Source organism: Hyaloscypha bicolor (genome assembly GCF_002865645.1).
Source record: "Hyaloscypha bicolor E unplaced genomic scaffold K444scaffold_118, whole genome shotgun sequence".
Classification (NCBI taxonomy): Eukaryota; Fungi; Ascomycota; class Leotiomycetes; order Helotiales; family Hyaloscyphaceae; genus Hyaloscypha; species Hyaloscypha bicolor.
The window spans coordinates 1798903-1825857 of NW_020194620.1; the positions used below are offsets into that span (position 1 = coordinate 1798903).

Below are 26955 nucleotides of genomic sequence, written 5' to 3' on the forward strand. Positions count from 1 at the left end.
AAGTGGTCTATTTTGCGGGCGCGGATTCGGTGCGGTGCGGTCGGTCGGTTGTGCGTTCGTTCGTTCGTTATCGATTCAATGGGCCTTTCTTTGCGTGTTCTCGAAGGTGATTTGATGGCCGCAGTGATTGGCTCTATAAAATGTTGATGGAGGAAAAGGAGGAACAGACGTGAGTGGCCGGGAATGGGAGGGAGGTGGACTAGTGGTGACTCGACTCGCTTGGGCTTTTTTGGGCCTTGGGCTTGGGGCTTGGGGCTTGAGCTTGAGCTTGAGCTTGAGCTTGAGCTTGAGTTTGGGTTTGGGTTGGGGTGGGAGGAGAGGGGAGGTAGGGGAAGGGGGAGGGGGGGGAGTGCGAGGTTCGGGTCCAAGGCGAAGCGAGGCGAGGTGAGGTGAGCCTGGTGAGGGAGGGAAACGAGCGAGCGAGCGAAGGAAGGCTTTTCAAGGCCAAGGCCGCGGGCCCCCCAGTCAGTGGCCGACGAGGGGAGGCGAGGGCGCACGCGGCGAATGATGAAACGGCTGGGACTCTGGGAGGAGGGGCGAGAGAAAACTCAGCGAAGCAGCGCGCGAGAACCCCAGCCCGTGCGGATGATGGGTCCGCCAGCAGCGTGTGTCGATTGGCAGCGTGCTGGTCGATCGCCCAATGGGATGAATCTGCGCGCCGTGCTCGGGAGAAGGCAAAGTCGTGATCGGCTTGTCTCGTGCCCAACGCGTGATTGTGAGGCTGGTGCTTCTTGCTGGCTGGCAGCACAAAAGCAGGATGAGGTCGAGAGTCGACGACTCGACAGATGCGCGGTGGCGGTCACTGGTGGACCGGGTTATGGGAGTGAGGTTGATGACGGGCTGCTGCTGCTGCTGCTGCTGCTGCTCCCTGACAGGTGGAAGAGCGGTGAGAGGCCCGATTGAGGCAAGCGTGAGCGTGATGAGCGAGCTCTTCCTCTCCAAGTCCGGCTCGTCGTCAGGGCAGACGGAGCGCGACCACCTGAGGTGGACAGCACAAGCGGAGGCGGAGGCGGGTGGGCAGGCAGGCAGAGGCAGGCAGGCCGTGGACACAAAAGTATAAGTTCGGGAGGGTCGCACGGCGTGATCGAGGTCCGATGGCCGGCGGCGTGGGTTCACCCAGTTTTGTTGCGGGTCAAGAGTGCTGGCGAATGTGTGAGCAATCAATGAAATAAATAGGGACAAATCAAAATAACAAAAGCGTGCGGCGCTGCCAAATGCAGGATTTCAGGCTGAGCCGGAGTGCTGGTTGGCTGCAGTGTCGACGGATTCAAGCAAAAGATGTCGAAGCAAATTCCTGAGTGGTGGATGGGCCTCTATTATATCTTCCAATAGGCCGTCGACCTGGCCTCGATTTTCGATCTGCACGTGCCGTGTGTCGGTCCACATCACGGCCTGTCCTTGGCCGCCCTCTGACCCACGACCCACGACCCACTGCCCTCTACCCTTGGCAAAGCAAACCTCCAGAGTCCGGAGTCCAGCCTCACAAGTCTGCACCGTTCGGCTGGGACATCCCCCCCCCCCCCCCCCCGATCCAGCATGACCGAGCGAGTCATCTCCCTTCCCTGCCCTACCCTGCCATGCCTCTTCCCTCCCTGCCCTGTAAGCAGAGTTGCAGCAAGGAACTTCCGGACAGGCCGATGACTGACAGACAGCCAGCCAGCTCCCTCCCGCGATCCCCCATCTTGAGCTCCCCCGGCTTTCCTCCTCGATCTTCAGGCTATTCTGCCTGCATACGTCTAAGGCACAGTGTTCCAAAACGACCTCCAACTTATGCAAGGCATTTACGCTGACGTTGCATCCTTGCCATCCTTGTCATTCATGTTCATAATCTGTTGCGATATGCATTTCTCACACTCATCCAGAGCGACGGATGGAGCTTCTTCACCACCATTATCAACATTCCGATCTAAATTTACCTCACCATAACGCGCTTGCCGATACAGTAGTGCTCACTACCTCGCATGGGCTGCCACGATCCGTCTTCGGTGTTTCTCTGCCTGGAGAAATTAGACTCTGCTCTCTGCAATTTCATATTTCTTCTTCGCTCTCTCTGCAACCAGGCTCCCCTTGCTCCCTCCATGACGCCTCCATCAGATAAACAACCGTCATAAGGCCCTGCTTAGCTCACGATGAAACAAGCTCCATCGAAACCAAAAGTGTCTTCTTCCTCCTCTTCTGTCGTCATTCTTCACTCTCCTGAAACGAATCATCCAAAGCCGGGCAAGCCTTGTGTTGGAGTCAACTTCGCTAAGGCCCAATCACTGCCCAGAACGCCACTTCTTGACTCTCATTCGGCGCCTATTGACCTCTCACTTCTGACCTACGCGCTGCTGTGGGTGTGATGACCATTTCTCACAGTGGTCGGGTTTCGTGTTCCTGGCGCTTAATGATATTGGTTCGTCGCAGGGAAGTTTTGCTGCTTGATTGGGGCTGTCACATGCTCCCGCCACCTCCTTTCTCTTCATTTCAAATCACGAGGTTTTGGCGAGGCTGAGGCCTTGTATCAGGAGAGTAATCTGTGAACCATCCTGTAACTTCCGACGATGACCTTCTTGGTGCAAGCCACTGTTATGATTTGCTCAACGTCTCAATCCTCATTTCAGATTATCTTCAACGTGAATGGATGTCTCTCCATCGGTGCATGTCTCATCCCCGTCTGTGAGACAAAAGGGTTCAAACCCCGGATTTCAATGTCTCTCCGCAGACTCCCGAGGCTTGTTTATTGCCCGAATCAAGTCGAATACGTCCTTCTGATCTTCTTCATACGTTGTTCGTCCTCCGCTGATCATAGGCGATAGCGGCAACCACCCCGTATTCTTCATAATAGAACAGTAAAGTCTCAAACTCAAGTTGGCCAGTCATTTTCAATACATGATTCATACGGCCGTGTATGCCGTCGACAATAAAGCTACTTACGGGGACCGAGTTGAAAGGCGGCAGCCTCTCCTCGTTCACTCTTCACCATGAAACAGTCCAGCTTGCGCTGTCCGATAACCTCCAGCAACTCGGCCAGATATCCTCATTGCGTCAGTCGATTGGGTCTCCTCTTTCATTCCACTCTGCAAATCATCGGGACTTACTGGTGATCAACTCAAACGAGTACAGCCGTGAAGTCTCTACTCGTTCTATCTTCGATGAGAAAGCATTCCAGCCTCCTCCTAGTATGTTTTAATAGATTGAGCAGTCAGCAACCCTCGCCATACATGAACCAACAGCACGAATTACTCTACCTAGTCTGCACGCTGAGGATCTGTTTTTAGACCGGCCGTAAAGCCTCTACCCGTTCGAACCTCCATGAGAGATCGGTCCAGCCTCATCCTCCCAGTATGTCTCAAGAGGTCGAGTGCCACTCACCACGAATCGCATTTTCCCCTCCACACGTTGAAGATCTGTTTGTAGATCTGGCTCGACGGTGACCGGTTTGTACAGATACGACCGTACGCCTCTCTCTTCTTCTGCACGGAAAAAGCAATCGAGCCAACGTCTTTCAATTTGTCCTGCAAGGTAACAGCTACTGCCGTGCATGAATCACTATCACGAATCACTCTGCTCCCCCCTCTTCACATCCGTTTGTTAGTAGATCTGGCTTGTATTCCCTCCCATTCCCTCTCCACTCTACTCCGCTCCTCGCGAGAGAACAACTTCAGTTCACTGTGGGCCTTCCAATACTCGCCTCCCAGATCAGCGATTCCATATCCATGCGTGGATCAATGTGTGTCTTTCAGACGTTCCACAACGGATCTGCTCGCCAAGCCACGTGTGGCGATCAAGTCAGAAGGACACAGCCTATCCTATTTTCAGTCTTCAAAAGAAAGTTAATCGAGGATGAGGAGGAGAGACATGCATTGTCACTGCATAGACCAATCTGCAGCTCCTCGAACCGCGCAGCAGGTTCGTGAATGGGAGTATGCATCCGAAGATGGTCACGAGCAGCGAAGGCTTCTCGAGTTCGCCGTGTCTTCGAATCGCGGGTCTTGATTGCACCATACCTGCTGAATATCACGGTTTGCTCGATGGTTGCCTGGTTGTTGGAACTTATGCTCTCGGAGTTGACGAGTGTTGACATCAGCCCCGGCGACGCAGCACAACAGGACAAGTCATTCTCTCGTGGTCTAAGTCGCGTCTCTTCCCACTTCCCAACCCCTCCAACAAGTCTCCCCAAAGTTCTCAATAGTCCTCACTTCATGCTAGACCCATTCATTCTGCCTCCGAGCGATCGAGGACAAGGCAGCATTGTAAGTAAGGAGGTAAGAGAGACTTCTCCATTCTCTTCGTTCAACCAGGCCGCATGCTCCCCAAAGCATGACAGCCCTTCTGCTCTTTTTTCACGTCAGTCTCTTACTGTTGCCCTGATCACCGCCAACGTTTGTGTCATCATTCTTTGTCAATTTCGGTGAAGTCTCCTCCAAACCCTTCAGATCTGCCACGAACTAAATAGAAATCACATGCGGCACAATTGACAGACTGGCAGCCAGTACCTCCTGACCACCTACTTATCTCAGGTATTCTAACCATAAAACCTGCGACCCACATCACCAACTGTATTCAATACATCTTCTACCAGCAGAGTCGCTCAGCAGTCAAGTCAGTCTCGTCTCCGCGATCACAACCTCGAGCCTCGAGATACAACAGGCTTTGCCCCATTTCTCGGATAAGCTGTCTGGTCCTTTCCAGAAACCATTTACGGCATTGGAGGCACGATCTTTAAACGAACAAGCTGCTGGAAATGATGAACAGAGGCGGTCAAACGACCAGGCTACGCACGATAATCGACAGACCGTCTTTCTCAGACATCTGTCAACAAAGCGTAGGTAACTTCCTCGTCCAACAATACACACAACCTGAAAATGGCAACCCACACCTTCCATCCACGTTGGGACACGCCCTTCCTTGCTCATCTGGCGGTATACCATCCAGCCCTTCGTCTCCTCCATCAGTATACTGCTATCACCTCCAAATCCCCGCCACCTCATATCCGGAGCCCCAAAGGCCTATACACTTGACCAATCGCGCGTCGAAGCACAACCCGAATCCTCTCGCCATGGACACAGAATGCGGCACTGGGATTTCGATATTCGAAGTTGAGCTGGACCATTCCAGCTACCTCCCCTTGGAATGTTTCCATCGATCTATGGCACATTCAAACTCTACTTCCCAATTGTCCCTGGCGTTTTAGAATATTTGAAAAGCGGCTCCTCTGCTGTCTAATGTTGACTGATGATATCGATAATATATATTAGTGCCGGTTTTTTTATCTACCGCGAACCCATCAAATTAGGTGAGAACCTGAAGTGAAGTTTCTCGGCTGCAGCATCCACTTCTGCTTCTGTCCCTTCGCGATAGGCATCTACTGCCTTAGTCAACATGAATGAACAATTTCCACGGAGACCGACCGCCACTCACTGGGCCTCTGCCGCCAGGAGAGGGAAGCTCCTCAAAGGTCGTATTGGCAAACATCGCAAGTTAGCCGCCAAAGCCAACAACACATTTCACTACCACACGGTAAATGAGCCCGATGTCGACTGTACATGGAAAGCCGCTGCAGCCTTAGGGATGCCGATATGGGGTTATAAGGAAGTGCAGAGGGTATTTTGATTGCGGATTTGGGACTCTGGTCAAGCCCACTCATCCTGCATCATAGATCTTGCATTCGATTACCTATCTATTGTTGCGACGAGAAACCCACGTTTACTTGGCTTCATCCTCGATGCCTATCCAGAAGTGGACATGCCGATGGCAAGATCTGAACAAGGGGCGCACCTCCTGGTCCGGGAAAAGGCCATCCAGACCCATCCATTACGTTCTGAAGACAGGCGGTGATGCTGGTGATAACTGGGCTCCTGGCGGATAGGAAAAGCGGCACTCATTTTCAACGTCCCAAGTCAAGCTGAACATTGCAAACACTACCTCTCTAATTGTACGCATGCGATATTGTACGTTCAGTCTACTCTCTCCACATATCTCAGGAATTCCAGGAACCAATTCCCACCCCTCTCCACTCTACTCCAAACATATGTCCAATTTTGACATGGGACAATGAGGATTCAGTGCCACTGTTCCTTTCCACCGCGAGCTAGGTAATCAAAATCCTTTGAAGTTCTTCCCCGCTAATAATTTGATGGGCTTCAATCTTAGTCTACCCTTGGCTCCGAGCCGGAGAACTCGCCACAAGTGTCTACTCAGACCTCGCAGCACCTCCTGTCCCGGAGAACTCAGGATGTATGCGTTTTATTGCACCAAGGAACCCTGAGTATTTCGGAGAGAGCTAGCTCTGGCTTAAATGCAGCGTTTTGGCCAAGTGGTCTTGCAATGATTTCAGGATACCCGGAAGTTTCTGCCCCCTTTTCGATTATTTCAGAGGCTCAGCGAGTCATCTTCTCTTGTGTCTCAGACACAATAAAAGTGCGTCATTCCCCCACGATCCTGCACAGGAAACAAACACATCTAGTGAGGAGGTGGATGTAGAACAAGATGCTCGTATATACAGCAGAGAAGGGGACACGCCTATAAGTGGAACAAGCGGAGGACCGATCCATCATCTCCCATAAACAGGAGGTGCTCACGGATCACCACAAACCCAAATTCCGCGCCAGGAACGCACTCAGAACCCCGAACCCGGGGTCCGCGAAACCTAAAACCTAGACGGGACCGATAGCAGGCAGTCCGAGAGGAGGAAACACATTCTTCCCAAACGACCCAATGTAATTCCCTAACCCCCCGCATCCAACCATCAGCCAAACCCCCACTTCTCCAAAGGTTTCACCCCCACAAGACACACACAGGACAGGGGAGGGAGGAAGGGGGGGAAGCGTACCAGGAGCAACATAATTACACACCGTAAACCAACTCTCGACCCCAGCGAAAACCGTCCCCGCCGCACAGAACCGGCTCGCACACCCCACCGTCGCGCTGCCGCTCCACACGACCTGCGTGAAGTGCCCATAGCCCGCGAACTTCGCCAGGTCCGGGGTCGGCAGGCCGTAATACGACGGCAGGAAGTTGTTGACCTCGCCGTAGTACCACTGGGTCGAGATGGATTTGGCGAGCATGAGCGCCGGGGAGAAGGTCGAGACCGGGCCGGAGGAGCCGTAGGCCGCGAGGTTCTGGCCGTAGCCGCCGCCGGCGACGGTCCTGTGAGCGCGACGGGGTTAGTACAATTGGGGCGTCAGGGAGGGGTCGAGGGAGGGAGGGTGCGTACATGTTGTGTGCGAATTTGCAGCTGGAGGCTATTTGGGCCGCGATGGCGGCTTGGGTGGGGTTCCATGTCATGATAGGGGCGGAGTGGTTAAGACGGTGCTTGTTGTGGTAGTACAGTCCAGTGCTTTGGTAGACTTGTGCTGCTGGGAGGGCGGGGCCGTTTCTTGACGAGATCTTGGTGTTGAAGGATGAGGAGCTCGAGCTCGACGACTTGGAGGACGCCGCACTTGAGCTGGTGCTTGCCTTCGTCGAAGTTGAGCTCTTAGCCGGGCTCGTGAACGTTGCTGAAGATATCGAGGTCGAAGTTGAGCTTTTCGAGGTGCTTTTGGAGCTTGCTGAGGATTGTAACGTGGATAGAATAACAAATGAAGAGATTATTGACATTGAGAGTGTTTGAGTCGTGGGAGGGCCTATTTGACCTTGTGTAGAAATCACATATAAGGTTTCTAGCGTAGTGAAGACATTGACTGTTTGACAGCTAACAAGTCCCGCCAAAAGTGCGGTAGAAAGTATAGAAGGCTTCATTTCGAGAGTGTATATCATAGAAATGTTGGGGGAAAGAGCAATTCTTTCTTCAAAGGGAGGGCTTGCGCGCCTTTATAACGATCCCTTTCAACATCTCAGACCATTTCTTGGCTCCTGGCCCAACCACTTTTACAAGAACCCCTCAAAAGACAGCTCTAAAACTTAACTGATTTACCGTAGCGTGTACGTTACCTAGTCACAAACCCGAGTTGAAACAGTTTATTCTAGTATCATGAAATGAGAATGCGCTACGCCGAGAACTACTCGAAGTGCTAAAAAAAATCAATACTTCGATACAATGGCCAGTGATCTCGATCAAACACAGAAAGAACGTTCCTCAATTGACATTCTCGGAAAGAGTGGCAAAGTCATAAAATATCACGAACTTGGCCTCGATGGGGGAAAACGCTGACTTAAAATCCCCCATCGGAATGCATAACACCTATCTTGCATACAGAAGGAGACAAGATCAGCAATACGAACAAAGACAATTTTGGTTTCGAAAAACTTCCAGTGACCCCACTAGGTACGTCATGAGAAGAGCACTCGTCAGCTCACTGAACTTTCAAGGAATGCGCAAACAAAGTCTCTTCATCGAAGATCCCAAGAACATCAATTGAGAGCCTAAGGGTGCTACATATAAGTCTAGATTTTGCCTTCCGTCTAAGGGCGTCAAAGAGGCTCTGAGCGGTACTGGACCCTTTCTGGGATCGTGTTCACGAGTTTGTATACCCATGAATCCTTGACTGGTATCGCTCCCCGGACCTAGAAGTGAGTGAGAACTTCGCTCGACATCTGAAAATTCGTGATCAGCCATTGAAGGAAATTTGCATAATTTTAGCAATATTCCAGGGCGACCTCTCTGGGATGAAGCTGAATGCAGTGGGCTCGGTCAAGGTCGTCTTTGCTAACTCCTTTAAAATGTGCTGAATTGCTGAGTGTGAAATAAAACAAGGTCCTGTGAGCTGTGAGTACAAAATAGACGTAACTCGCCGCCAATAGGTCGGCTTTTATCAAGTCTGTGAGTTTTTTTAGTTGAGATATGCTTCAAGGTTGAAATTAAGTCTTACCAATGCCAGGCATCGGAGTAGACTCTATACGTTGGTCTTCGACGTCCTGCGTGAGGCCCGAGATATCTGTGATCCTTCTTCCACATTTCGGCGGTTAATGGTTCTAGCTGTAGATTCCTGGATGACTACGCTTGCCATGTCGGATCAAGACTGGTAATTGGCTTCGGGGTAAGCTGACTGTACCAAGCGGAGTTTTGATAGATCAAAAATCGAACAAATATCGCCTCATATGATTTGATCCTGCGACTCTTTCCTGCTAGGTACCACATCGTGCAGCCTATCGATGAAGTCTTTCGAGCAGACTTGCAGGTCTTCGAATTTCCCCTTGTTGTGGATCGCCCACTTAGTTTTCGAGATAAGGCTGTGCTTTCCGGACGATGCAGCATTTCGATCCCAGAAGCGCTTATTGGAGGTCCTGGAGATATTCATACTATTTCGACTCAAAGGGTCGACGTCTGCGCCGCGGTTTCTCCCACAGGTGTGGAAGGTTTGAGGCCATATCCCTTCTCCAGTCTGTCTGTATCTAAAAGCAACACTTTAATATGCTCGAGACATTTCATGATCACTTCCACCTTGGTAGGATCTCGAATATCTGGCGCTCGTTCCGAATCATCGATTTTGAGGATGCCGAAAGCATTGCCCCAGATAAGTAGGCGTGTCTTCTCAATGTCGAGCTTGACAAGAAGGATCTTGAGGTCCTCCGCGAGGCTCTGGGGTGCTTTGAAGTAGCCGAAACACTTCCATGGCTTCCTATCTGATGCCAGGACTTCTGGCAAGGACGATTGGCTTCGACATCAGACAAAGAACGTCAGGGAAGATGCAGGCGCTGAAGAGGCTCGCGATACCGATCGTGAGGCTTATTGGCTTTACTGGCACCATCTTGAACATAGCAAACGCTCACCGAAGTATTATATGACAGTTGCGTGATGAATTGAAATTGTTAGTGAGAAGAGCTGTCGCCCAGCTGAGCCGATGTTCTTCGAGGCTGGAAAAAGCAAGGCTTGCACATGTGTCTTGCATTGCCACCACAACACTGGTGTTGGGCTTTTGGGCAAAGCTGTCAGAGGAAGACCTACCAATTTTGACAACCCTCGCGGTGGACAAAAAAAAGCGACCCCAAATTTTCAATGTCCCAATTCAAGTTGGACCATCCCAGGTGCTTTCCCTTCGAGTATGCCGTCGATAAATGGCACATTTAAAGTCTACTTCCTCCGAGTGTCCCCGAGCTTTTAGACCACTTGAATACTGTCTCCCCCCAATGTTCAACATTGGCTGGAGACATTGATTAGTGCGCTTTTTTCGTCCACCACGAGCAACCATAAGAGCACCTTGTGAAGATAGAAATAAGAAATAGCAAGCGGTAAAGACGTATGAAACTCGAGAATAACCTAGTAGCGATCGTGACTCTAAAACGGCCATGTCGACCTTGAAGAGTTATGAGGCACTTCACAATCTCACGGCTTGGTATATGCAGCCTGAAATGATACCGAAGGTATTGAAATTTGGGGCGACGAAGAGAAAACCAAAAGGAAGGAAGGAAGGGCTCGGTGAAATTGTCAATAGCCCAAGGACGAGTAAAAGGAGGAGTCGCAATCGAAGTCCAGCTGCGACTTCAGTTGTCAGCTCTGAGTTGAGACTTGCATCATAATCGCGCACTGTTACACAACTGCCTTTGCTGAACTGGAGTACATGGTACATTATGGAACGATGAATGTAGTGAAGAATAAAAAAATGATAACCCGAAATTGCCACCTCGCATGGGAATAGCCCGAGACCGCGGAGATGCTATCCTGTCCAAGTGAACACACTCGTACCATGCCATTGAATTACCCTTCCGGCGATCATAGACTAAAGCTTTATGCATATAAAGTTGTTGGCCGCTGCAACGGGAAGACGCAGTTCGAGTCAATATCTGCAAGCCAAATCATTGCAAGTCAAGCAATCAGGATGACTTCGCCTCGTCATTATCGATGAAACGTAGTAGACGGGCTGACGGCGCGGTGACCGAGATTCGCCCCTGAGCCAAGACAGACCTCAGCTACACAAAATGTTGCTCAGCATAACGCATTCGTTGAGCAGCTCGAGTTATTACGAGTTCATTCTCCACTACCCCCTCCTTCAACAAATCTGCGGATTGCCCAAAGCGGCAGTCCGGCGGCGTGGTCAGGAAAAGCCTCACTGCAAGGACTTTCCAAAACAGGAGGTGGATGACACCCTACGTACATATAATAGCACTCATTCCAGGGGTGAAGAGACAGACTTTCACATGCAATTCAAGTTGCAACAATGCTAGGACACGGACAGCCTTCTGGTCCGCTGTCGTCGGGCTCGTGCCGTTGACACGGCGGGTAAAAGCTCTTTGCCCCCGTGCACGCAAGGCTACTGATAGAGAATAAATGAATGTAGTTTTTCTATTTAGCGGCGGCAACTGAAGGAAGTTCCCTACCAGCTGGCATATGGAGCCGTGGCAATCAAATGTCGTCCCGACCCTGGCCGATTGTGGATCTCCGTTCCCTCCGGAACCAGGCCAGTACCCGAAACGAAATGTCGTGCAGGAGCTACCCCCTCCTTGAAAATTTCAAAGCATGTGCAAACAACTCTGATAGATCCTCAAGAACGATTGACAGAAAGAGAAGGGCGCGTATACGACCCAATTTTCGTGCCGTGTTATTCCCCGAAGGCTGGAGCTGAGCTGCTCTCGTTGAACCACTTGAGACACTGATAGGTCGACTACCTTGCCATTGCTTGGCCTTCCAATTCTTATCCGCATCTCTAAGATGTTGAATTGGCTGATTTGATCCATCTCCTGTTGCGTCGGCCCTGTGGATACGAACGAAGCGAGCGATGCAATTATGTTGTTCGTAAAAATCCTTCATTTGGAGCGGCCCCGCGAGAGAGATGTCGTTGCGAGCAATCAATAGATCTTCATCTCGGTACCCCCCTCTAGCAAGCCCATTTCGACGTGTCATATTTGGGCTGAACCGACCACAGGGGAACTTCGAACGGGCTGCCCGGCGATCTGGTCGCTTGGCCGCGCCCCCGTATATGCTGGGATGGTCTGATATCATCTCTCGATGAAGAGGGGTAAAGTGGGGATGTTGAGCTCTTCACTGGATGAACAGCAACACAGCATTTGTTCGATGTGGAAGCACGTTGCTTGATGTGTGCAGAAGCAATTGGATGTGATAGAGTAGTGTTGAAACGCACATATATGGCGTCGATAGGTGAGAGTGGAGGCAGCCCGGTTGTAGCCGCAGCGCACGGTGCGTTTGATGTACCTAGTACTTCCAAACAAGGGAGACAGCCCGCAATTTACTAAGTACACGGGAGATCGTCGGAGCTCCCCGCATAGCCATTCGGGAATTTTTGAGGCCGCAAGGGAAAGTCACGATCGTTCGGTGGGTTGGCGGAAACGCTTTCATGAGTCCTGAGTCCTGATGCCGGCACTGCGGCAGTGGAAAACACGAGATGGCATTTGGTGGGGCTTGGCCTGCAGCTTTCCTTGCAGAGCATGGTCTGCAACCGTGGTCCGTTGGAGCGACAGCGCAGAAAGAATAGGGTGGGTGAGGGTAGGGTATGATATGGCTTCCAGGATCAAAATAACCGCACATTGCTGAGTGCTGAGTGCTGCACTGCTAGATGCTAAGTGCTAAGTGCTAAGTGCTAAGTGCTGGGTGCTGGCAAGACCTGGAAGAGAAGGCTTCGTAGATAAGGCAACTTGGTGGGTCGCACATCCCGCAGCCTGACTGCAACACCAGCTTCTTATCTCGGGTTACAGCCTGACTGCTGAGAGAACAATGCGAGGGCCATTCCACGCTGGACTGCCTTTCAGCTGCCGGTGTCATCTGACTGTCGAGGGAAAGCGATAAGCGATAAGAACCCCCCGGATACTCCAGGCCCTGGCGTATGCAAGAAAGGCCGTACACAACGGCTTCTGCCAATAACGATTACGTTGTGTGAAAAAGTGGGGGTGGGATATCGCGAGGTTTCTTTGAAAGTGGTGGCTGCTCACTGCCCAGAATCCTCTTCTGCCTAGCACCACTCCCGCAGCGCCAAGGGGTTTCGTTGATTTGAATTATTTGTGGTGTCATGCAGCCCAAATACAACCTCCAAGGGTTCCGAAAGCAGGTTTATTTGGCGGGAAAGCCGGCAGCTGCTTCCCCGAAGCGGTTCCGCATCCTAAGGGGCTAATGTAAATTGTGGCTGGAGCCTGTGCAGGCCTCTCGTGCAGGCATCTGAGGTATCGAGAAGTACTAAAGTCCCAAATTCCCATAGCTGACCCTGCAACTGTTGTTATGCAACCCCTCAGGCTTGTCAGGTTACATCCCGAGCCCTTCAATAACGCCTCGCAGCAACCTGACTGATATGGAAGAAGCTGGCTCCGAATCCAGTCAGTTGTCGTGATAGAAGGATCCTAGTATCGCAGCTGAGCAGTTCACCTCGAGAGTCCAAGATGACTGACAGGGTTGGCATTCAACAAGCCGGGGCGATTTGTTCAGAGCCAATTGAGGATGCTATGCATTTCTGATAGGGTCGGCCAGGGGCCTGCTCGAGGCTTGCGCTCAACAGTCCTCCATCCCTGGACGAGATTCAAGGAGCTTTCCTCCATCGCCTTCGATTGGTATTGATTGCAATAAGTGCTCTTTGTGCGTCAAAGAAGTGGAGAACCTTATCAAGATGGTTGATTCAGCTTCTCAATCTTCTCCACTAGAGACCTGAGTCTCCATACACGTAGCATCATTAAGGTATCCACACTTAGCCGCCCCTAGGCATAGAATAAATCTTCCCCCGGTTTGAACGAGCGGAAGAGCATAGAGGGCTCCTCGAAAAGACAGAGAGACATAAACCTTCTTCAGAGTTGGCGGCTGGCCAATTTCGGACGTCTCATCACAATAAATGGTGTGAACTATGATTCTCGGTCAACATTAACATCTACCAAGTTGGCAAGATCGAGAATTGTGTCTGCCGATCATTTCTCTTACTGGGTCTAGATTGTGCCTCCAACAGAGTTCACAGCTCAAAAACAGTTGTGGATGCCGTGCACTAATTCGGGCATGAGATGCGGAGTCCAGCGAGGCTCACAGCTGCAGAACAGTTCAGAAACGCGGTACATAGAGCATAACCAACCAAACACCTGCACATCCACGAAAGACAGGTCTGTTAATCTGTAGAAGGCTACACAGCCTTGGACACAAGCATTGGTCAGACCCACGATCGGCCTCGTTCACCAGGGAACAACCCGGCTTCAAGTAGTGTCATCGGCTCTCGAAGAAAGGTTGGACTAGTCTTCCAGTTGTCTCTTAACATAGATCGGAGTTGCATGACAGCGTCCTGCCTTCTAGAAAGATTGAACAGTCTTGCTCAGGATAGAATGACTTCCTAGGACACCACAATTAGGAAGAGCTAATCTTGGAGACGCGCCAATCTCCCGTAGGCCCGCTGTCTTTCCCGATCCTATTTCGGGACACTCAGTAGCATGATGGCTTCTGCAAGAGTAGAAGAGAAGCGCCGAGTATTGGGCCAGGACGCTGGCCTCGGTGTCCACTCTGCTCTGCCGAAAATAGCAATTGAAAATGAAATTTCGAATTTGAATTTGGGAAAGACCAAGGAAAAGGGCCATGCGAGATAGACGCTTGTGAGTAAATTATTGCGCCATCAGGAACAGTACCCCGTGCAACATAAGAATTACTGTACATCCTGTGTTTATCGCTTGTCGTCTCAAGGCTGCCAGGACAGCTGGCTCGATGTCATTTCCAAGAGCTAGGAGATTTGGAAGTCTCCGAGATCTGCTAATTATGATATCTGGTTCTAGCTCAGCGCAATTTATTCCCTCACCCCAGGCTGGGCCTTCACTTGAGAGATGGTTGGCGGACGACGCACCAGCTGTGGCGGCGGTGCCTTCGAGAAAAGTTTTCGCGTCTGAGCCGTCCCAAAACCTTGCTCGCCCGTGACGTGCGGTACCCAGTGAACGTGGACTGTGGCTCGTAGAATCGCTCGCCGTTTTGCTTGGTGCAAGTTATTACGTGTTGCGAAGCTCAGACCGCTGAGCTCCTTCAGGCTCCTTTTTCGACAGCAAGAACGACAGCGATTTTAATATGAGGCTGATTGTTGGACCGTGATTCGATGAATTACCCAACGTGTGGTGAGGCGCCCCCACGGCCGACCCAGGTTTCTGAGGCCCGGTGAAACCTGCCGTGGAGAAGTGGCTTGAGAGCGTTTGTGTGTGACAACCCCCACACTCGGTTGTTCGGGTGAGATCGCTGGGCCAAGGTGACGCCACACAGTTTTTTGGCCAGACCGTCGTAGCGGGCAGTTTTTGTGGGGACCGTTTCGGTAGTGAAGGGGCCTTGCGTACTGTGAGGGGATTCCCTCGCCATCCATCATCCATGCAGCCTGGATTCCTGGAAGGCTGGAAGGAGTGATCTTCTTCGTTTGCGGCACTGCAGACCTGCCCCCCGGTGGATGATGCTGGCAGCGAGGGCAGCGAGGGCAGCGAGGGCAGTGAGGGCAGGGAAGGCCCATTCGACTGACACTACTGTACCGCAGCAGCATCATGCAGTCTGCACAGCAGCCTGCAGGCCTGCAGCAATGGGGAGACGTCGAGTTCTGCAGGTCTATCGAGATTCGAGCAGCTGGCGGTGGAGTCCCAAGCCATCTTCCAAGTTCCAAGGCTCGCGCCCTCTTCGATGGCGAAATATACCTGGACCTCATAATTCGTGTGTCATTTATATGCACCGTGTGAGGTTGCCGCAGCGTGCGAATCAGAGGCTGCAGGTGGCCTCACCCCCAACAACGTCTCTCGTTTGACGCTCAAGAGTCAAACCGTCTTGGCAGGCGTTCTCCGCAATTTGGCAGATGCGGTGCGAGTCCAGCTGGCTCGGCTTGCCTTCGGCCAGGGCGGTGGCCATGGACGTTGCTGCTGGTGCTGATACAGGCCGGCCCCCCGCGATTGCTGATGGAAGAATGGAAAAGCCGTCCGTCGAATAATGCCAGAACACAATCAACGACGAGATGGAAACGATACGGGTCGAGCATAGATTGGGTTGTTCGTCCGATCGGCCAGCAGATGTTACGTAGACAAATGTAGCAAGTGAAGTGAATAATAGGCGAGAGTTTCGCGATCCCCAGATGTAAAATTCTGGGTCCTGGTCTGAAGCTGCTCTGCCCTCCGTCGAGAAAATCGGCTCGGCTGGAGGGGCTTTGCCTCCCGCAAGTGATGCCCATTCGCCAGTCCCGCCGCAACCCCAACCATGTGGTGCATACCACCAAATCCTCCCAAGCGTCGAGACTCTTTTCCCTTTCCTCTCCCTCCTCCTCTTCCTCCCCCCCACAAACACCCGCAGCTCTCGATCACGGCGGCGACCTCGACCTTCGCATCTGCCACTTCCGTGTAATCCAATACTCGCATCCGTGTGGAGGACTCCAAGGCATTGCATTGCCCTTGTCTTCCCCGTCACCGCTCAGTCGCCCCTCCCGACTCCACGCGTTTTCATACCTCGAAATTGTCTTGATGACAGAGCGGATAGGAGAATTCGACCGCTGGGAAGGAGTGTGTGTAGGAGAATCTGGGCCAGCAACGTCGTTGTATCATACATAGAAGGAAGGAAGGAAAGCAGCTTGGCACCTCGGTCCCCAGAGACCTTAAATCTCGCGCCTGCCTGACACCTTCGACTCCCTCATACCTTCCACCAGAATGGCCGTAGTGCTCAATTCTGAGGAGAACAGCTACTTCTCGTCAGGTCCACTGCGACGGTCCCATTCCCAGCCCAAGTTTGTGGCACAACCGTCATATTCGAAATCGCCGTCAAGATCACAGAGCCATAGTGCTTTCAACACCCGAACTTCCCCCCCCAATTCAACTTCTTCTTCCGCGGTATCCTCCCCAAGAACCTTACACGCCGACTCCACAGCTCCGTCGTTTTCATCGACTCCCGCCAGCAGCCTCTCGCTCGACGCGAGTTGCGAGGACCAAGACGAGGAGGATCAAATCGTATTTCCTTCCTACGACGACGTTGGTTATTACGGACAAGTTGAAGACCTGGAGCCGCCACCAAGCCCTCGTACGGGTGATTCCTACACCGTTTCACCAACCTCAAACAGCACTTCGACGAATGTATCCCGACCCGAGTCTCCGGATCGATTTGAACACGCAGAAGACGATACCGCTGTTAGAAACCAACCTTCCAGGCATGTAGATTACCTATCCCACAACTGGAAGGAAGAGGATATTTGGAACTCATGGAAGCATATCGTTTCGAAGCGAAAAGCGTACAATAATAGTGCTCGGCTGGAGAATGCATCATGGCGGACGTGGGCAAAATCAAAAAACAAGTTGAGAACTGTGTCTCCAGAGACGCTCAATTGGTGGGTTCAGGACAAATTCTAATGGTAGCATTGGCTGGGAAGGTGCTAACATCTATCAGGCTCAAGGATTGCGATGTCACTTGGCTTTATGGCCCATTACAGACAGGATCCGGTAAGTCGTTACATCAAACTTCTACCTCGCCATCGAGTAGTAGCCGGATATCAAAGTCAAATTCCTTTTTGAACAAGAAGCCTATTTTGAAGAAGCGAAGCATGTCAGAAATCATGTTGCAAAGATCACTGTCGTCATCATCACTTCTCAAACAAGCTGCTGCAGCCGTACAAGCACAGCAATCCGAAGCCTATGGCGGACTTGGTCGTCCAATTATGGGCCGAGCAACTTCAGATTATACTTATCCCCTCTCATCGAGACGACTGAGCCGAGAGAACACGAGCATGCTCTCTTCAATCTCTTCGTCTGGGCTACAATCTCCTGGAGAAAAGAAGCACATCCATTTCAACGAGCAGGTAGAGCAGTGTATAGCATTGGAGATGAAGGGGGATGACGACGATGAGGCAGAGGCATATGCTGTCCACGGCTATGACGACAGCGACTCTGACGATGGAGGCATTATGATGAAGAGGAGTAATTCGAAGCGGAAATTGCCTCCGCTCCATAAGAAGAGGACAACTCCTCGTCAAAGTTTCAGTACCGAGAGCAAGACGATTGCAATGCTGCCGTCAACTACATTAAAATACAGAGCAGATACCCCCGAACCCCCGGAAACGGCGATGAAGCACAGCAATGGATTCTGGAATGGAAGCAAGTTGTCTCCTTCTCCTTCCCAGGAAACCCTGAGACCATCAAAACAATCGACGAGGATGCTTCTTGGTGATGATGAGGAAGATGATGATATGGACTGGCAACCGCCAAGCGCGTTCAATAACCGCAAGGACAGTGTGGCAGTAACTCAAGAGCGTTTTCAGAGCATACACACGTCTGGATCCTCGTCGAGCCTCACAGGCGAACCGTCGGGTATGAGAAGAACTCCATCAGGGATGTTCATGCCATATGAGGAAGATGAAGACGATGGTAGGTAGAGAAGCCCCTTTCCCATGTCTCCTGAAAAGACCTTTATTGAGCAATTGCTGACTCTCCGCCAGCTGTTAGTGAGGGCCTCTTCGGCAAGATCACAGATACTGTAAACACAGCAAAGGACATTGCACATGTTATCTGGAATGTGGGTTGGCGATCTGGAAGATAACCTTTGTGAGGAACAGAGCTACTGTATGGAGGACTCAATGTTCATCATCTTCATTTGGACCGAGATCAACGGCCTCGATCATCCCAAGGATTGCATATACGGCTGGAGTACATAAGGCGACCTCTTGCATTATACCGACAATATTCGGAATGGAGTGGGCGATTGGCGTTCAGGTTTCAATTTTCGTGCTCGGTTGGCGGCTGGATTGTGTAATTTTCAAGCAAAGAGTCAGGAAAGGAAAGGGTTTAGGAATGGTTTTTAAATGGCCGAGTTGCTCGCTGGATCATGGGACTGTCTATGGGGTTTAGACACGAAGTCTACCCTGAGTGAAGCAGGACTCCATGAATTTACGACTGGACTGGGTGGATCGTGCTTGGATTTGGGACAGTACACGTTTAGACGTACTTCGATTGAGAGACCCCAGATGGCGACAAAAGTGTATAGACCAATGCCGTCACTTCAAACCCTGCTCTCCAATAATGTGCTTGCTTAATGATTCAGACACATATCTGCATTTCAGTAGTCTTGATGATCTACTTCTTGAGGCGCCTGCCAACCCCGCAATCACAGGAGCACGGCATACGCCGCCATCAGCCTGGATACCACTTAGATGCCACAAACCGCCCTCGTATTTCGCACCTCAGGTCCACAGCATCTCCCCGCATCAGAAAACCTACACTTACCACACCACTCTGCCTAACTGAGCGGCTTGCCTTGCCATGCCTTGCCATGCCTTGCCATGCCTTTCCCCCTCAATCCTCTTCAAGCTGCCTACATACGGCACGGGTAAATCTCACAAACTCGCATGCAAGCCCACGACCGAGCCGAGCTGTCTCGGCCCACCGATGGGTAGATGGATAGCATGTGTGGTTTCCGAGGTTGTGATTGGGGATCCTGAGGGTTTTTGCAGGTGTTGTTGTGTTGGGTGTATTGAGGCAAGCCGGGAATTTCCGAGAGGGCGGACTCGGAAGGATGGCAGTGCAGGGACGCAGGAAGGGGGGTGCGCCAACGAGGAATCTACGGGGCCCAGACCGCGCCGGGGCCCGGCAGCATTTGCCTTTCTGGGATACAGGGACCTAGTTAGTTAGTAGAAAGTAGGAGGGAAGGAAATACCGGTAGATATTGGGGTGTTATCACAATAGGGAAGGAGGGAGCTAGTTAAAAGTCACCGCTTTTATGCTCGGTAAGGTTGTGTCTGGCTGCATTACTTTGCTAGTAAGTGCGTTTATACACTTTCTGAAAGCCTGTTTTTGAACGGATCCTTATACCTTGTTTAGTCATCTTAGTCTGTGAGTGGTCGTTTCCAGCGGTGCTTGTATTGTGGAGTTCCAGTAATCACTTGAATCCCATGCCAGTTTGATCCACTTCAGGCCTTTTGTACCTGCTTTGCGAGGCAGGAAATATGCTGATGTGCAACAGAACTTCTGGGCTCCCTCTGCTTATCTCTATCTACAAGTTCCATTCCCTTGGGGGAGGAAGTTGCGAGGAAAAGTTGGAGGAAGCGTGAAGTTGGGATAAACTGAAGGAAGCAGGGCTCGTGGTTCGGTTCGAGTGAAGTGTAGAAGGTGGAGGGGTGACGGGAGAGTGGCTGATATTTGAAGAGCCCGGTAGAATTGGAGGAGCTAGTTGGAGTTGTTTGGAGTTGTTTGAGTCAGTTAAAGCTTGGTACGTGCAGACTTGGTGACGGGACGGAACGGGCTGTTAGGTAGGAAAGAGGATTCCGTCCATGGCCGATGAGGTGCAGAGCTGGTAGGTGCTAACTGAATGGGAAGGTTTCGAGGACCTGGTAGGTCGAATACACATTTTTGGCTCTCCACTTGGTAAGAAGGCACTCCAGCAAGTGCATATCTTAAACAGCTTCCATAGGTGTATTTAAAGGACATTCAAGAGATGGGTTATCCAGTCTGATCTTACTTGAACGAAGCTCCAAGGAGAAATGCGCAAGTTATCACAGTTTGGTATTCTGGTAATTAGAAAGCGCGCCGGTCTCGTCCTCTCTACTTCTGCTTTGGAAAATAGTCTAGCTTACCAGATTTAAACAGGAGGAAGCGAGCTTCATTGACTCCCTTTCGAACAGCCCCTTTTATAGAGAGTTAAACAAGTGGCCGCTAGTAACATAACCTCCTGTCAAAGTTTGAGAAGGCCAATCCCCCTTCCCCGGACATTGCCGTCTTGCGTGGACTTTCGCATTGGAATTACCAAACGAGGGTGTCCTCGCAAGTCACGGATGCTTTTTCTGTTTCTTGATGTGATCATTTTACTCCACTGTCCCCCTCAGCTTCGGTCGTTGCTCTTGCTGGAGTGTCCTGCCTGTAAGCCTCCAAAGATAGATCATAAGTAGGAGATCGCAGAATCCAGCAAGATAATCTGCGACGAGGTTTACTGCCAACCACGGCTTGTTGAATGTCGACCGAGTGCTTTCGAAGGCGTCAGATCGGATGATTGCCAATGGGATGACCTTATCAACTCGGAATAGTTGGCGGTACCTTTAGAGGTGACAAGCTTCTTGGCCTCTGGCAAATTGTCAACTGGAGGTCCATAACCACCCCAGCAAAATGGGTGATGAACCAAATCTTTCAATTGATATGGAGTCCTCTGTAACTTCTTTAGGTCGAACTGCCATGTTTGAAATCCCGAGGCATGAAATTCTGTGCATTGGATTGTGTAGAAGCTGTCGCTCACCCGCTAACGGTCCACGGCACGCAGCTGGGGTCAATAGTAATTGGCTTTGCTAAACGAGCTACAGATATCCTACCAAGACATACGTCAGCTACCTACTTCTGAGGCCTGATTGAGGTTCGGCAACTTACATTACATGTTTGTGGAACGTGGCCATGAATACTTTCATTCGATTCAGCCGTTTACTCCACTTGCCCATATGATTGCGTTCGTTCTCAGCCCCACCTCCTTCAAGAGCATCATTACCTTCTGTGTCCTCGCCACTCCTTGGTTATGCTCATCAAGCTCTTGGTGAACGAGAGCTACGGGAGATAATCGGATCACTATAAGGTTGAGATGATTTTTGATTCTGTTTGTGCTTCAACGCAGGCTCCTCTCGACCGGTAAGCAGGGTTCGAATTGTTAAAGCAAAGACTCTAGAAATAAAAAATACCTTGCTATCAACATCACCGCGTCCATACTTTCGTGTACTCCTAGCCTGACCACCAGAACATTCATCGTCATTTCCAGAGCCAACAAAACTTTGAAACTTAGCAACGCTTTTGAAAATATTTGGCAGACTGGGAAGTCGAATCCCGAGTTGCCGGTCAAGTTCGAGAGAAGTATCGCAGGGTTGGAAGCCAGCAACTTCGGCAAATACTGATGGGAGGACTCCCGGCTGCATAAAACCCGCAGAAGTATGGGTGGATTAGGACTAGTAACTTTGGCAGACTGATACGAAGGCACATGTATAGAATTGATAGAGGCCTGGCTAGCTTGGACATCTATATCTATAGCAAGATTTGTGAAATGGAAGACATACTGTCTATTATCGATGATGTTTGGTCGCAGGAGAAGAGAAAGGAGGTCGAGTGACAACAAAGTCTCGTCAAAGATCATTTAGAAAAACAAAAGCCAAGCGTCCACCAATGAGTAGAAACCATCGCCCACCTCGCAATTTCAGTGCAGGGACTAGTAGAAGTCTCCATAGCGCGAGCTTATTACTTATGTAAACCTTGTCGCTCGAATTAGGCTCTTTACCTCGCAGGGACGGAGGGAAGTATGGGAAGGGAGCATGACTGAGTATTTGAATTTTGAGGGGGCGAGGCTGTTTATGATCTGCAGCATGAGGACGGGGGTGAAGGTGGTTGAAATTCTGATGAAGAGAAGAAGAGAAGCGAGAGGGGTCTCGAGAAGAAACAGGTGGGAAATTAGCGGGGAAGTTCTGGATTGTGGGGGAGTCGCAATGCTTCGTCTTAATGGAAGGTGGTGGTGGCAGGGGTAGGGGGAAAGAGCGATAACAACTCAATCACTGTTTATCGACGGCCCAGCCCCCTTTAAGAGAAGAGCGATAGGAGGTTGGCGAGGAATGGCTTGTGTTTGGGTATACACGCTGTTGCATCAGAGAGGATAGCGTACTCTTCCACAACAGAACATTTGTACGAGACGATGTCCGAATTCCCGGGATATTATGCTATGAAAGGGGGCTTAATTCGGTTGAATGGCATTGGGATGAGGCTTATGGCTTTACAAAACCTTGTGCCGTCGGCGAAGGGGGAGCGCTATCGCTGTCCGGGCCTGCCCAGGTACAACCAAGCTGGTGATGAGGGTAAAGAGAGAAAATGGAGTCTGCTTTGGAACTGCATAGTGATTTGATGAGATATTGAACAACTGAATGCATAGAAAGAGTGCGATGTGCACTTTAAACACGTTGACTTTTCGTTCGAGCTCAGTTGGGAAGTGAAAGGAAGTGACTGAGGTTCAATAGTTTCTACATAAACGGGAAACTTGCAACAAAACCTTTAGCCTTTGGGCTGAAGGGGAAAACTGAGAGGATGAGAGCACTGCAAGACATGAGTCAACAGTGCCAAATGTTCAGACAAAATGAGAATAAGGGTGATGATCAATGATCATGGTGGTATATTGCTCCTCTCTAAACCACCCAAATCCCTTACTATGTCCCGTACAATGCCAAAAGCAATTTCCTTCAAAGCTCCTCCGCATCGTTCCTGCCCCAAAGCTTGACCGTACGATCATAACCTCCACTACAAATCCATTTAGCATCTCTCGTGACGTCCACGCTGTGCACGTTCCCCGTATGCCCACTTAAACTCTGCACCAAACTCCAATCATCCGCTGAAAACACATTGACGTTCTTATCGAACCCACCAGACACGAAAAATGTACCCGCTTTCTTCGGTCTTCTCGCCCCCTGCTCATCAAGTTCGGGAACTATTCCTTCCGCAGGATCATCGATTCCTTTGTACCATCTCAGGTCAGAGACGACGCTCTTATGTGCTCCTATCCCACCAGCTGGTGCGACTTTCCGTACATCCCAGCACTTGATCCAACCGTCTCCTGAACCCGAGAGGACACGATGACCATCGACGCCCCAGTCTAGGGCGTAGATAGGTCGGATGTGCCCCTCGAGAATCATAACAGTTCTTCCGGTTCGGAGATCCCAGATACGGCCGATACTGTCCATTCCTGCACTTGCTAATAGAGAGCCGTCTGTGTTGAAAGCTAGAGCAAAAACTCCGCGAGAATGGCCTTCCTGTAGGAGAAGCTCGGTGGTCGTGTTGACGTCCCAGAGGCGCCAGGTCGTATCTTCGGATGCTGAGGCGAGGTAGCGTCCTGAAGGGTGGAATTCGACCCGGCAGACGCGCTGGTTATGGCCTGCCAAGGTAGAGATGGGTGTATCTTGGTTCAGAGACCAGAGATGGATATTGCCTTCTGCGCCGCCCGATGCTAGGTTGACCGAATCTGGAGAGACAGTTGTCCCTGGCAGCGTTGCGTCTGGAAACCAAGATATACCACCTATTCGATCCGTGTGTCCTCGTAAAGTCCGGATTTCGTCCATGACGGGAACGTTCAGTAGCTTAATACCTCCTCCCCAGTTTCCAGCAGCAATGATCTCCCCATTTGGCGAGAACCTTGTCATGCTGACCGGTCTCTCACCAGCTGTCTGACTGCCCTGAAGCTCGAATCCTCCCAAGCGCTCCTTGATCCCTTTCCTAAACTTGACATGCGTCCGCAATTGTATCGCGGACTCGATCTTCTGACTCGCCAATCTCCTCTTTGCCCTTGGCAGCGAATATCTTGCGATGTCCTTCCTCGCCTCGACCAACTCTTGTATGCCCTTGGTATAAAACTCCTCTTCCTGCTCGTTCTCACCTTGCTCAGCCGCATCATGCATCCGAGCATCTCCTTCCTCATCTTCCGCTGCATCAATCTCGGCTTGAATCGCGAGCAACTCTCTCAACCTGTCTCTGCGATCGCCAGGCCCTTCCCCGAACAACGTAACCGGCTCTCCCATCTCCCGCAATCGAGCACGCACCCGTCCGTCATCAGTCGGCACCGCTATCGCCGCAGCCTTCCTCTTCCTATCAAACTGCGAAAGAATCGCGCTCGCACGCTCGGGGGCAATGCCCGCTGTCGCAGAAGGCATGTCATAGTCGCGGTCGAGGGCTAGTCTTTGTTTAGCAGATGCAAGGCTGGAGGGGTTCTTGCGGGAAGAACTTACGCACGTTTGCCAGGTCAATGCCGATGTCCTGAAAGTGTCACCAGATCCATCAGCTGCCAGGTTCCTGTTTGAGAAGGACGCGACGCCTCTGGGATTATATGAATACTGGTTGAGAGTACGGGGTGAGGGTGAAGGGGAAGGGGGAAGGCTTACCTCAGGCTCTGCCTCCTCTACGTAGGCTTGTCGTGAGGGATGCATGATGGCGGTTGTGTGATTATGCCGTGAGAAGAATGATCTTTCAAGAGAAGGATTTCAGCTTTTTGTCATAGTTGGTTGTGCATGTTCAGATTGATATCACGCTGCCAAATTATTTTTCAAGTCTGACGTTCGGCTCGCTTAACCTTACAACGGAACTCTATTTCGACTTCTCAGCTTCACCAATTTTCAACCTCTCAACAACCTTTTCTTAGACTCATGTCTTCGTCATCGCAGGTATTGAATCAAGTATCTTACTCCGTTGAGCTTCCGGACGGTCTCTGCAGCATTCCCGAGTCCTACAGGTCATCCGCGGCCAGTCTTACTCGCAAAAAAACAACAGGCATCAGCATCGTCTAGTCTTCGGATGAACAAGCATCCTCATTGGCTTCTGGTGCATTATATTTCCCGTCATCCCTCTTCTGGGAAGCGTCATGCTTCCTAACCCCAAACTGGAACTTCCGCAGCCTAGATGTCTTAGCTTCTTACGTCAATCGCAAGTAGCGATTGGACTATTGACAGAAGATGGATTCTGGTTTCTCTGTCTCCTCATTATAGAGGGACTCATTTTATGACTCTTTCTTTGTTGTCTTGTTTTCTTGATTCTATAATACTCACATAACTCTTACCTCTCCAACCGAGTGCTCATGTCACCATGTTGGCGCCAGTGAGGCCACCCTTTGATCCCGAGCTTGATGAAACGCTCAAGCAATTCCCAGGAATTTCCCTTTTCAGCAGAGGGAACCTTCAAGAAGTCCGGGAAATGCTGAGCAACAAGAACCCAACCAAGGATATACTCAGTGATTCGGAGCTCGATCACAAAGATATCACCATTCCCGACGGCCGATCTCATATTGACACTCTTCCGTTCCCAAAATTCTTCTGGAAGCCCTCGCCCAGCGATGTATTTCATGCATGGAGGCGGCATGGTATTTGGTGACCGGTTTACGACCATGGCTTGGTGTTTTGCTTGGGTCAAACAATTGGATGTTGTGCTCATCTCCATTGAGCTTACGAAGGCACTTGAAAATACCGTCCCAAAGGTCGAAGGATGCATGGCAGGTCCCAAGTGTGTGGCCGAACATCATTCTGAAATTGGCGTTGATCCAGAAAGGATCGTTGTAACTGGAGCTTGGGTGGAGCTCCATGGGTGGCCTGGAGCATGGTACGTATTTGATGTCTTGCTCCAGCTCGGCGTTGGGGAAGTGTGCCATGAGACGCGGTTGGCTTGGATGAAGGATGCTTGCTCAGCACTAGACTCAAGGCTTTCTATTGCCGTGCTACACTGAAAAGTCATATGCAATATTCTTTTCAGGTGGGCCCGATAGGATCAGCAACAACAACCACATTCTGGATTTTACTGCCAGGGCTCACAAGGAGGAGGAGTACTCTGCACATCGAAAGCTCTTCTAACCGTCTCTGCTCATGGAAACACCAACCTCCATTCCAATTCACTTGATTCCAAATTCCCCAAATTCCCAACATTAAGACGTGATTTCTTTTTTGGTCCGTCTCGGCTGGGAGATGCCAGCGTCCACTGACCGGCCACACGGGAGAGACATCTCCAATCAGGAAAGCATCGGCATGTGGGGACCCCGCTTCTGGAAGCATTCTGAGATGCTTCCATGGAACCCGGGCTTCAATCTGACATGGTTGTCACAGCCTTCGACCTCGCCCACACGGGACAGACATCTTGGCTTCACATCTCTTGACCCCGCGAAAGGAAACGGAACTGACGCTATCTTCTCCTTTGATTTTGGGACGGCAAAAATCTTCTTGTATATTCGCCCCACCTGCTGAACTCCTCAGATCTCGGTCCAGTTCATCTGATTCTATTCCTGTCTCCAGTAGATGGATCTAGTAGATGGAAGGTGGAAGGTCAAAGTGTTCGCAGGGTCAAGCCTGTCTTCACGTTGTTGTCGTCGCTTTCTTGGTCATGCAAGGCACTAGCTTGCCGCTGCTAAACTATCCCCCACAATGCCACATGCTAAGAGGAAGTAGTGGCTCGGTCTGAGATGAACAACTCCACAGCTGGACACAACGCCGCCCATTTCCTGTACTTCTACAAGAGGCAAATAATTGATATTCTAAACACATCCCCCATGGGTCGGCTTGCAGTCTGCCACCTTCCCCTATTTCTGTGCGCTCGGACGAAGGGCAGGGGGTCCGAGCACAAGCAGTTGCGCTGATCTCCAGGACCGACCGACCCTGACAAAGC

The 26955-nt window shown here is 50.9% G+C and overlaps 5 protein-coding genes across 5 annotated transcripts; 2 read left to right on the top strand and 3 right to left on the bottom strand.

Moving 5' to 3' along the window:
* Window positions 1-336: 336 nt before the first annotated feature.
* Window positions 337-1274, top strand: K444DRAFT_616413 (uncharacterized protein). Its single transcript, XM_024880918.1, has one exon. The coding sequence runs from the start codon at window positions 818-820 to the stop codon at window positions 1058-1060; it is 243 nt and encodes an 80-aa protein (XP_024733474.1). The 5' UTR covers window positions 337-817; the 3' UTR covers window positions 1061-1274.
* A 4912-nt stretch (window positions 1275-6186) lies between these two features.
* K444DRAFT_616416 (uncharacterized protein) lies at window positions 6187-7226 on the bottom strand. Its single transcript, XM_024880919.1, has 2 exons — window positions 7199-7226; window positions 6187-7131 (listed from the first exon to the last, which is right to left on the bottom strand). Coding segments are annotated over exons 1-2 (495 nt in total). The 5' UTR covers window positions 7201-7226; the 3' UTR covers window positions 6187-6638.
* An 8327-nt stretch (window positions 7227-15553) lies between these two features.
* On the bottom strand, window positions 15554-16228 carry K444DRAFT_632965 (uncharacterized protein; the record flags this gene model as incomplete). Its single annotated transcript, XM_024883539.1, has 1 exon — window positions 15554-16228. The coding sequence occupies one exon, from the start codon at window positions 16226-16228 to the stop codon at window positions 15554-15556; it is 675 nt and encodes a 224-aa protein (XP_024733476.1).
* Window positions 16229-16485: 257 nt separating this feature from the next.
* K444DRAFT_535782 (uncharacterized protein) lies at window positions 16486-18361 on the top strand (the record flags this gene model as incomplete). Its single annotated transcript, XM_024875320.1, has 3 exons — window positions 16486-17156; window positions 17216-18189; window positions 18261-18361. The coding sequence occupies 3 exons, from the start codon at window positions 16486-16488 to the stop codon at window positions 18359-18361; spliced, it is 1746 nt and encodes a 581-aa protein (XP_024733477.1).
* A 4410-nt stretch (window positions 18362-22771) lies between these two features.
* K444DRAFT_595205 (U4/U6 small nuclear ribonucleo protein Prp4) lies at window positions 22772-24786 on the bottom strand. The gene is made up of 3 exons (XM_024878385.1): window positions 24696-24786; window positions 24543-24630; window positions 22772-24487 (listed from the first exon to the last, which is right to left on the bottom strand). Exon 3 carries the CDS (start codon window positions 24465-24467, stop codon window positions 23007-23009), a length of 1461 nt encoding a protein of 486 aa, XP_024733478.1. The 5' UTR covers window positions 24468-24487; window positions 24543-24630; window positions 24696-24786; the 3' UTR covers window positions 22772-23006.
* Window positions 24787-26955: the final 2169 nt, after the last annotated feature.

What these genes read in the sequence shown, in the direction of transcription:
- K444DRAFT_616413 (XM_024880918.1), top strand. Translation starts at nt 818, where the DNA reads ATGGGAGTGAGGTTGATGACGGGCTGCTGCTGCTGCTGCTGCTGCTGC.
- K444DRAFT_595205 (XM_024878385.1), bottom strand. Translation starts at nt 24,467, where the DNA reads ATGCCTTCTGCGACAGCGGGCATTGCCCCCGAGCGTGCGAGCGCGATT.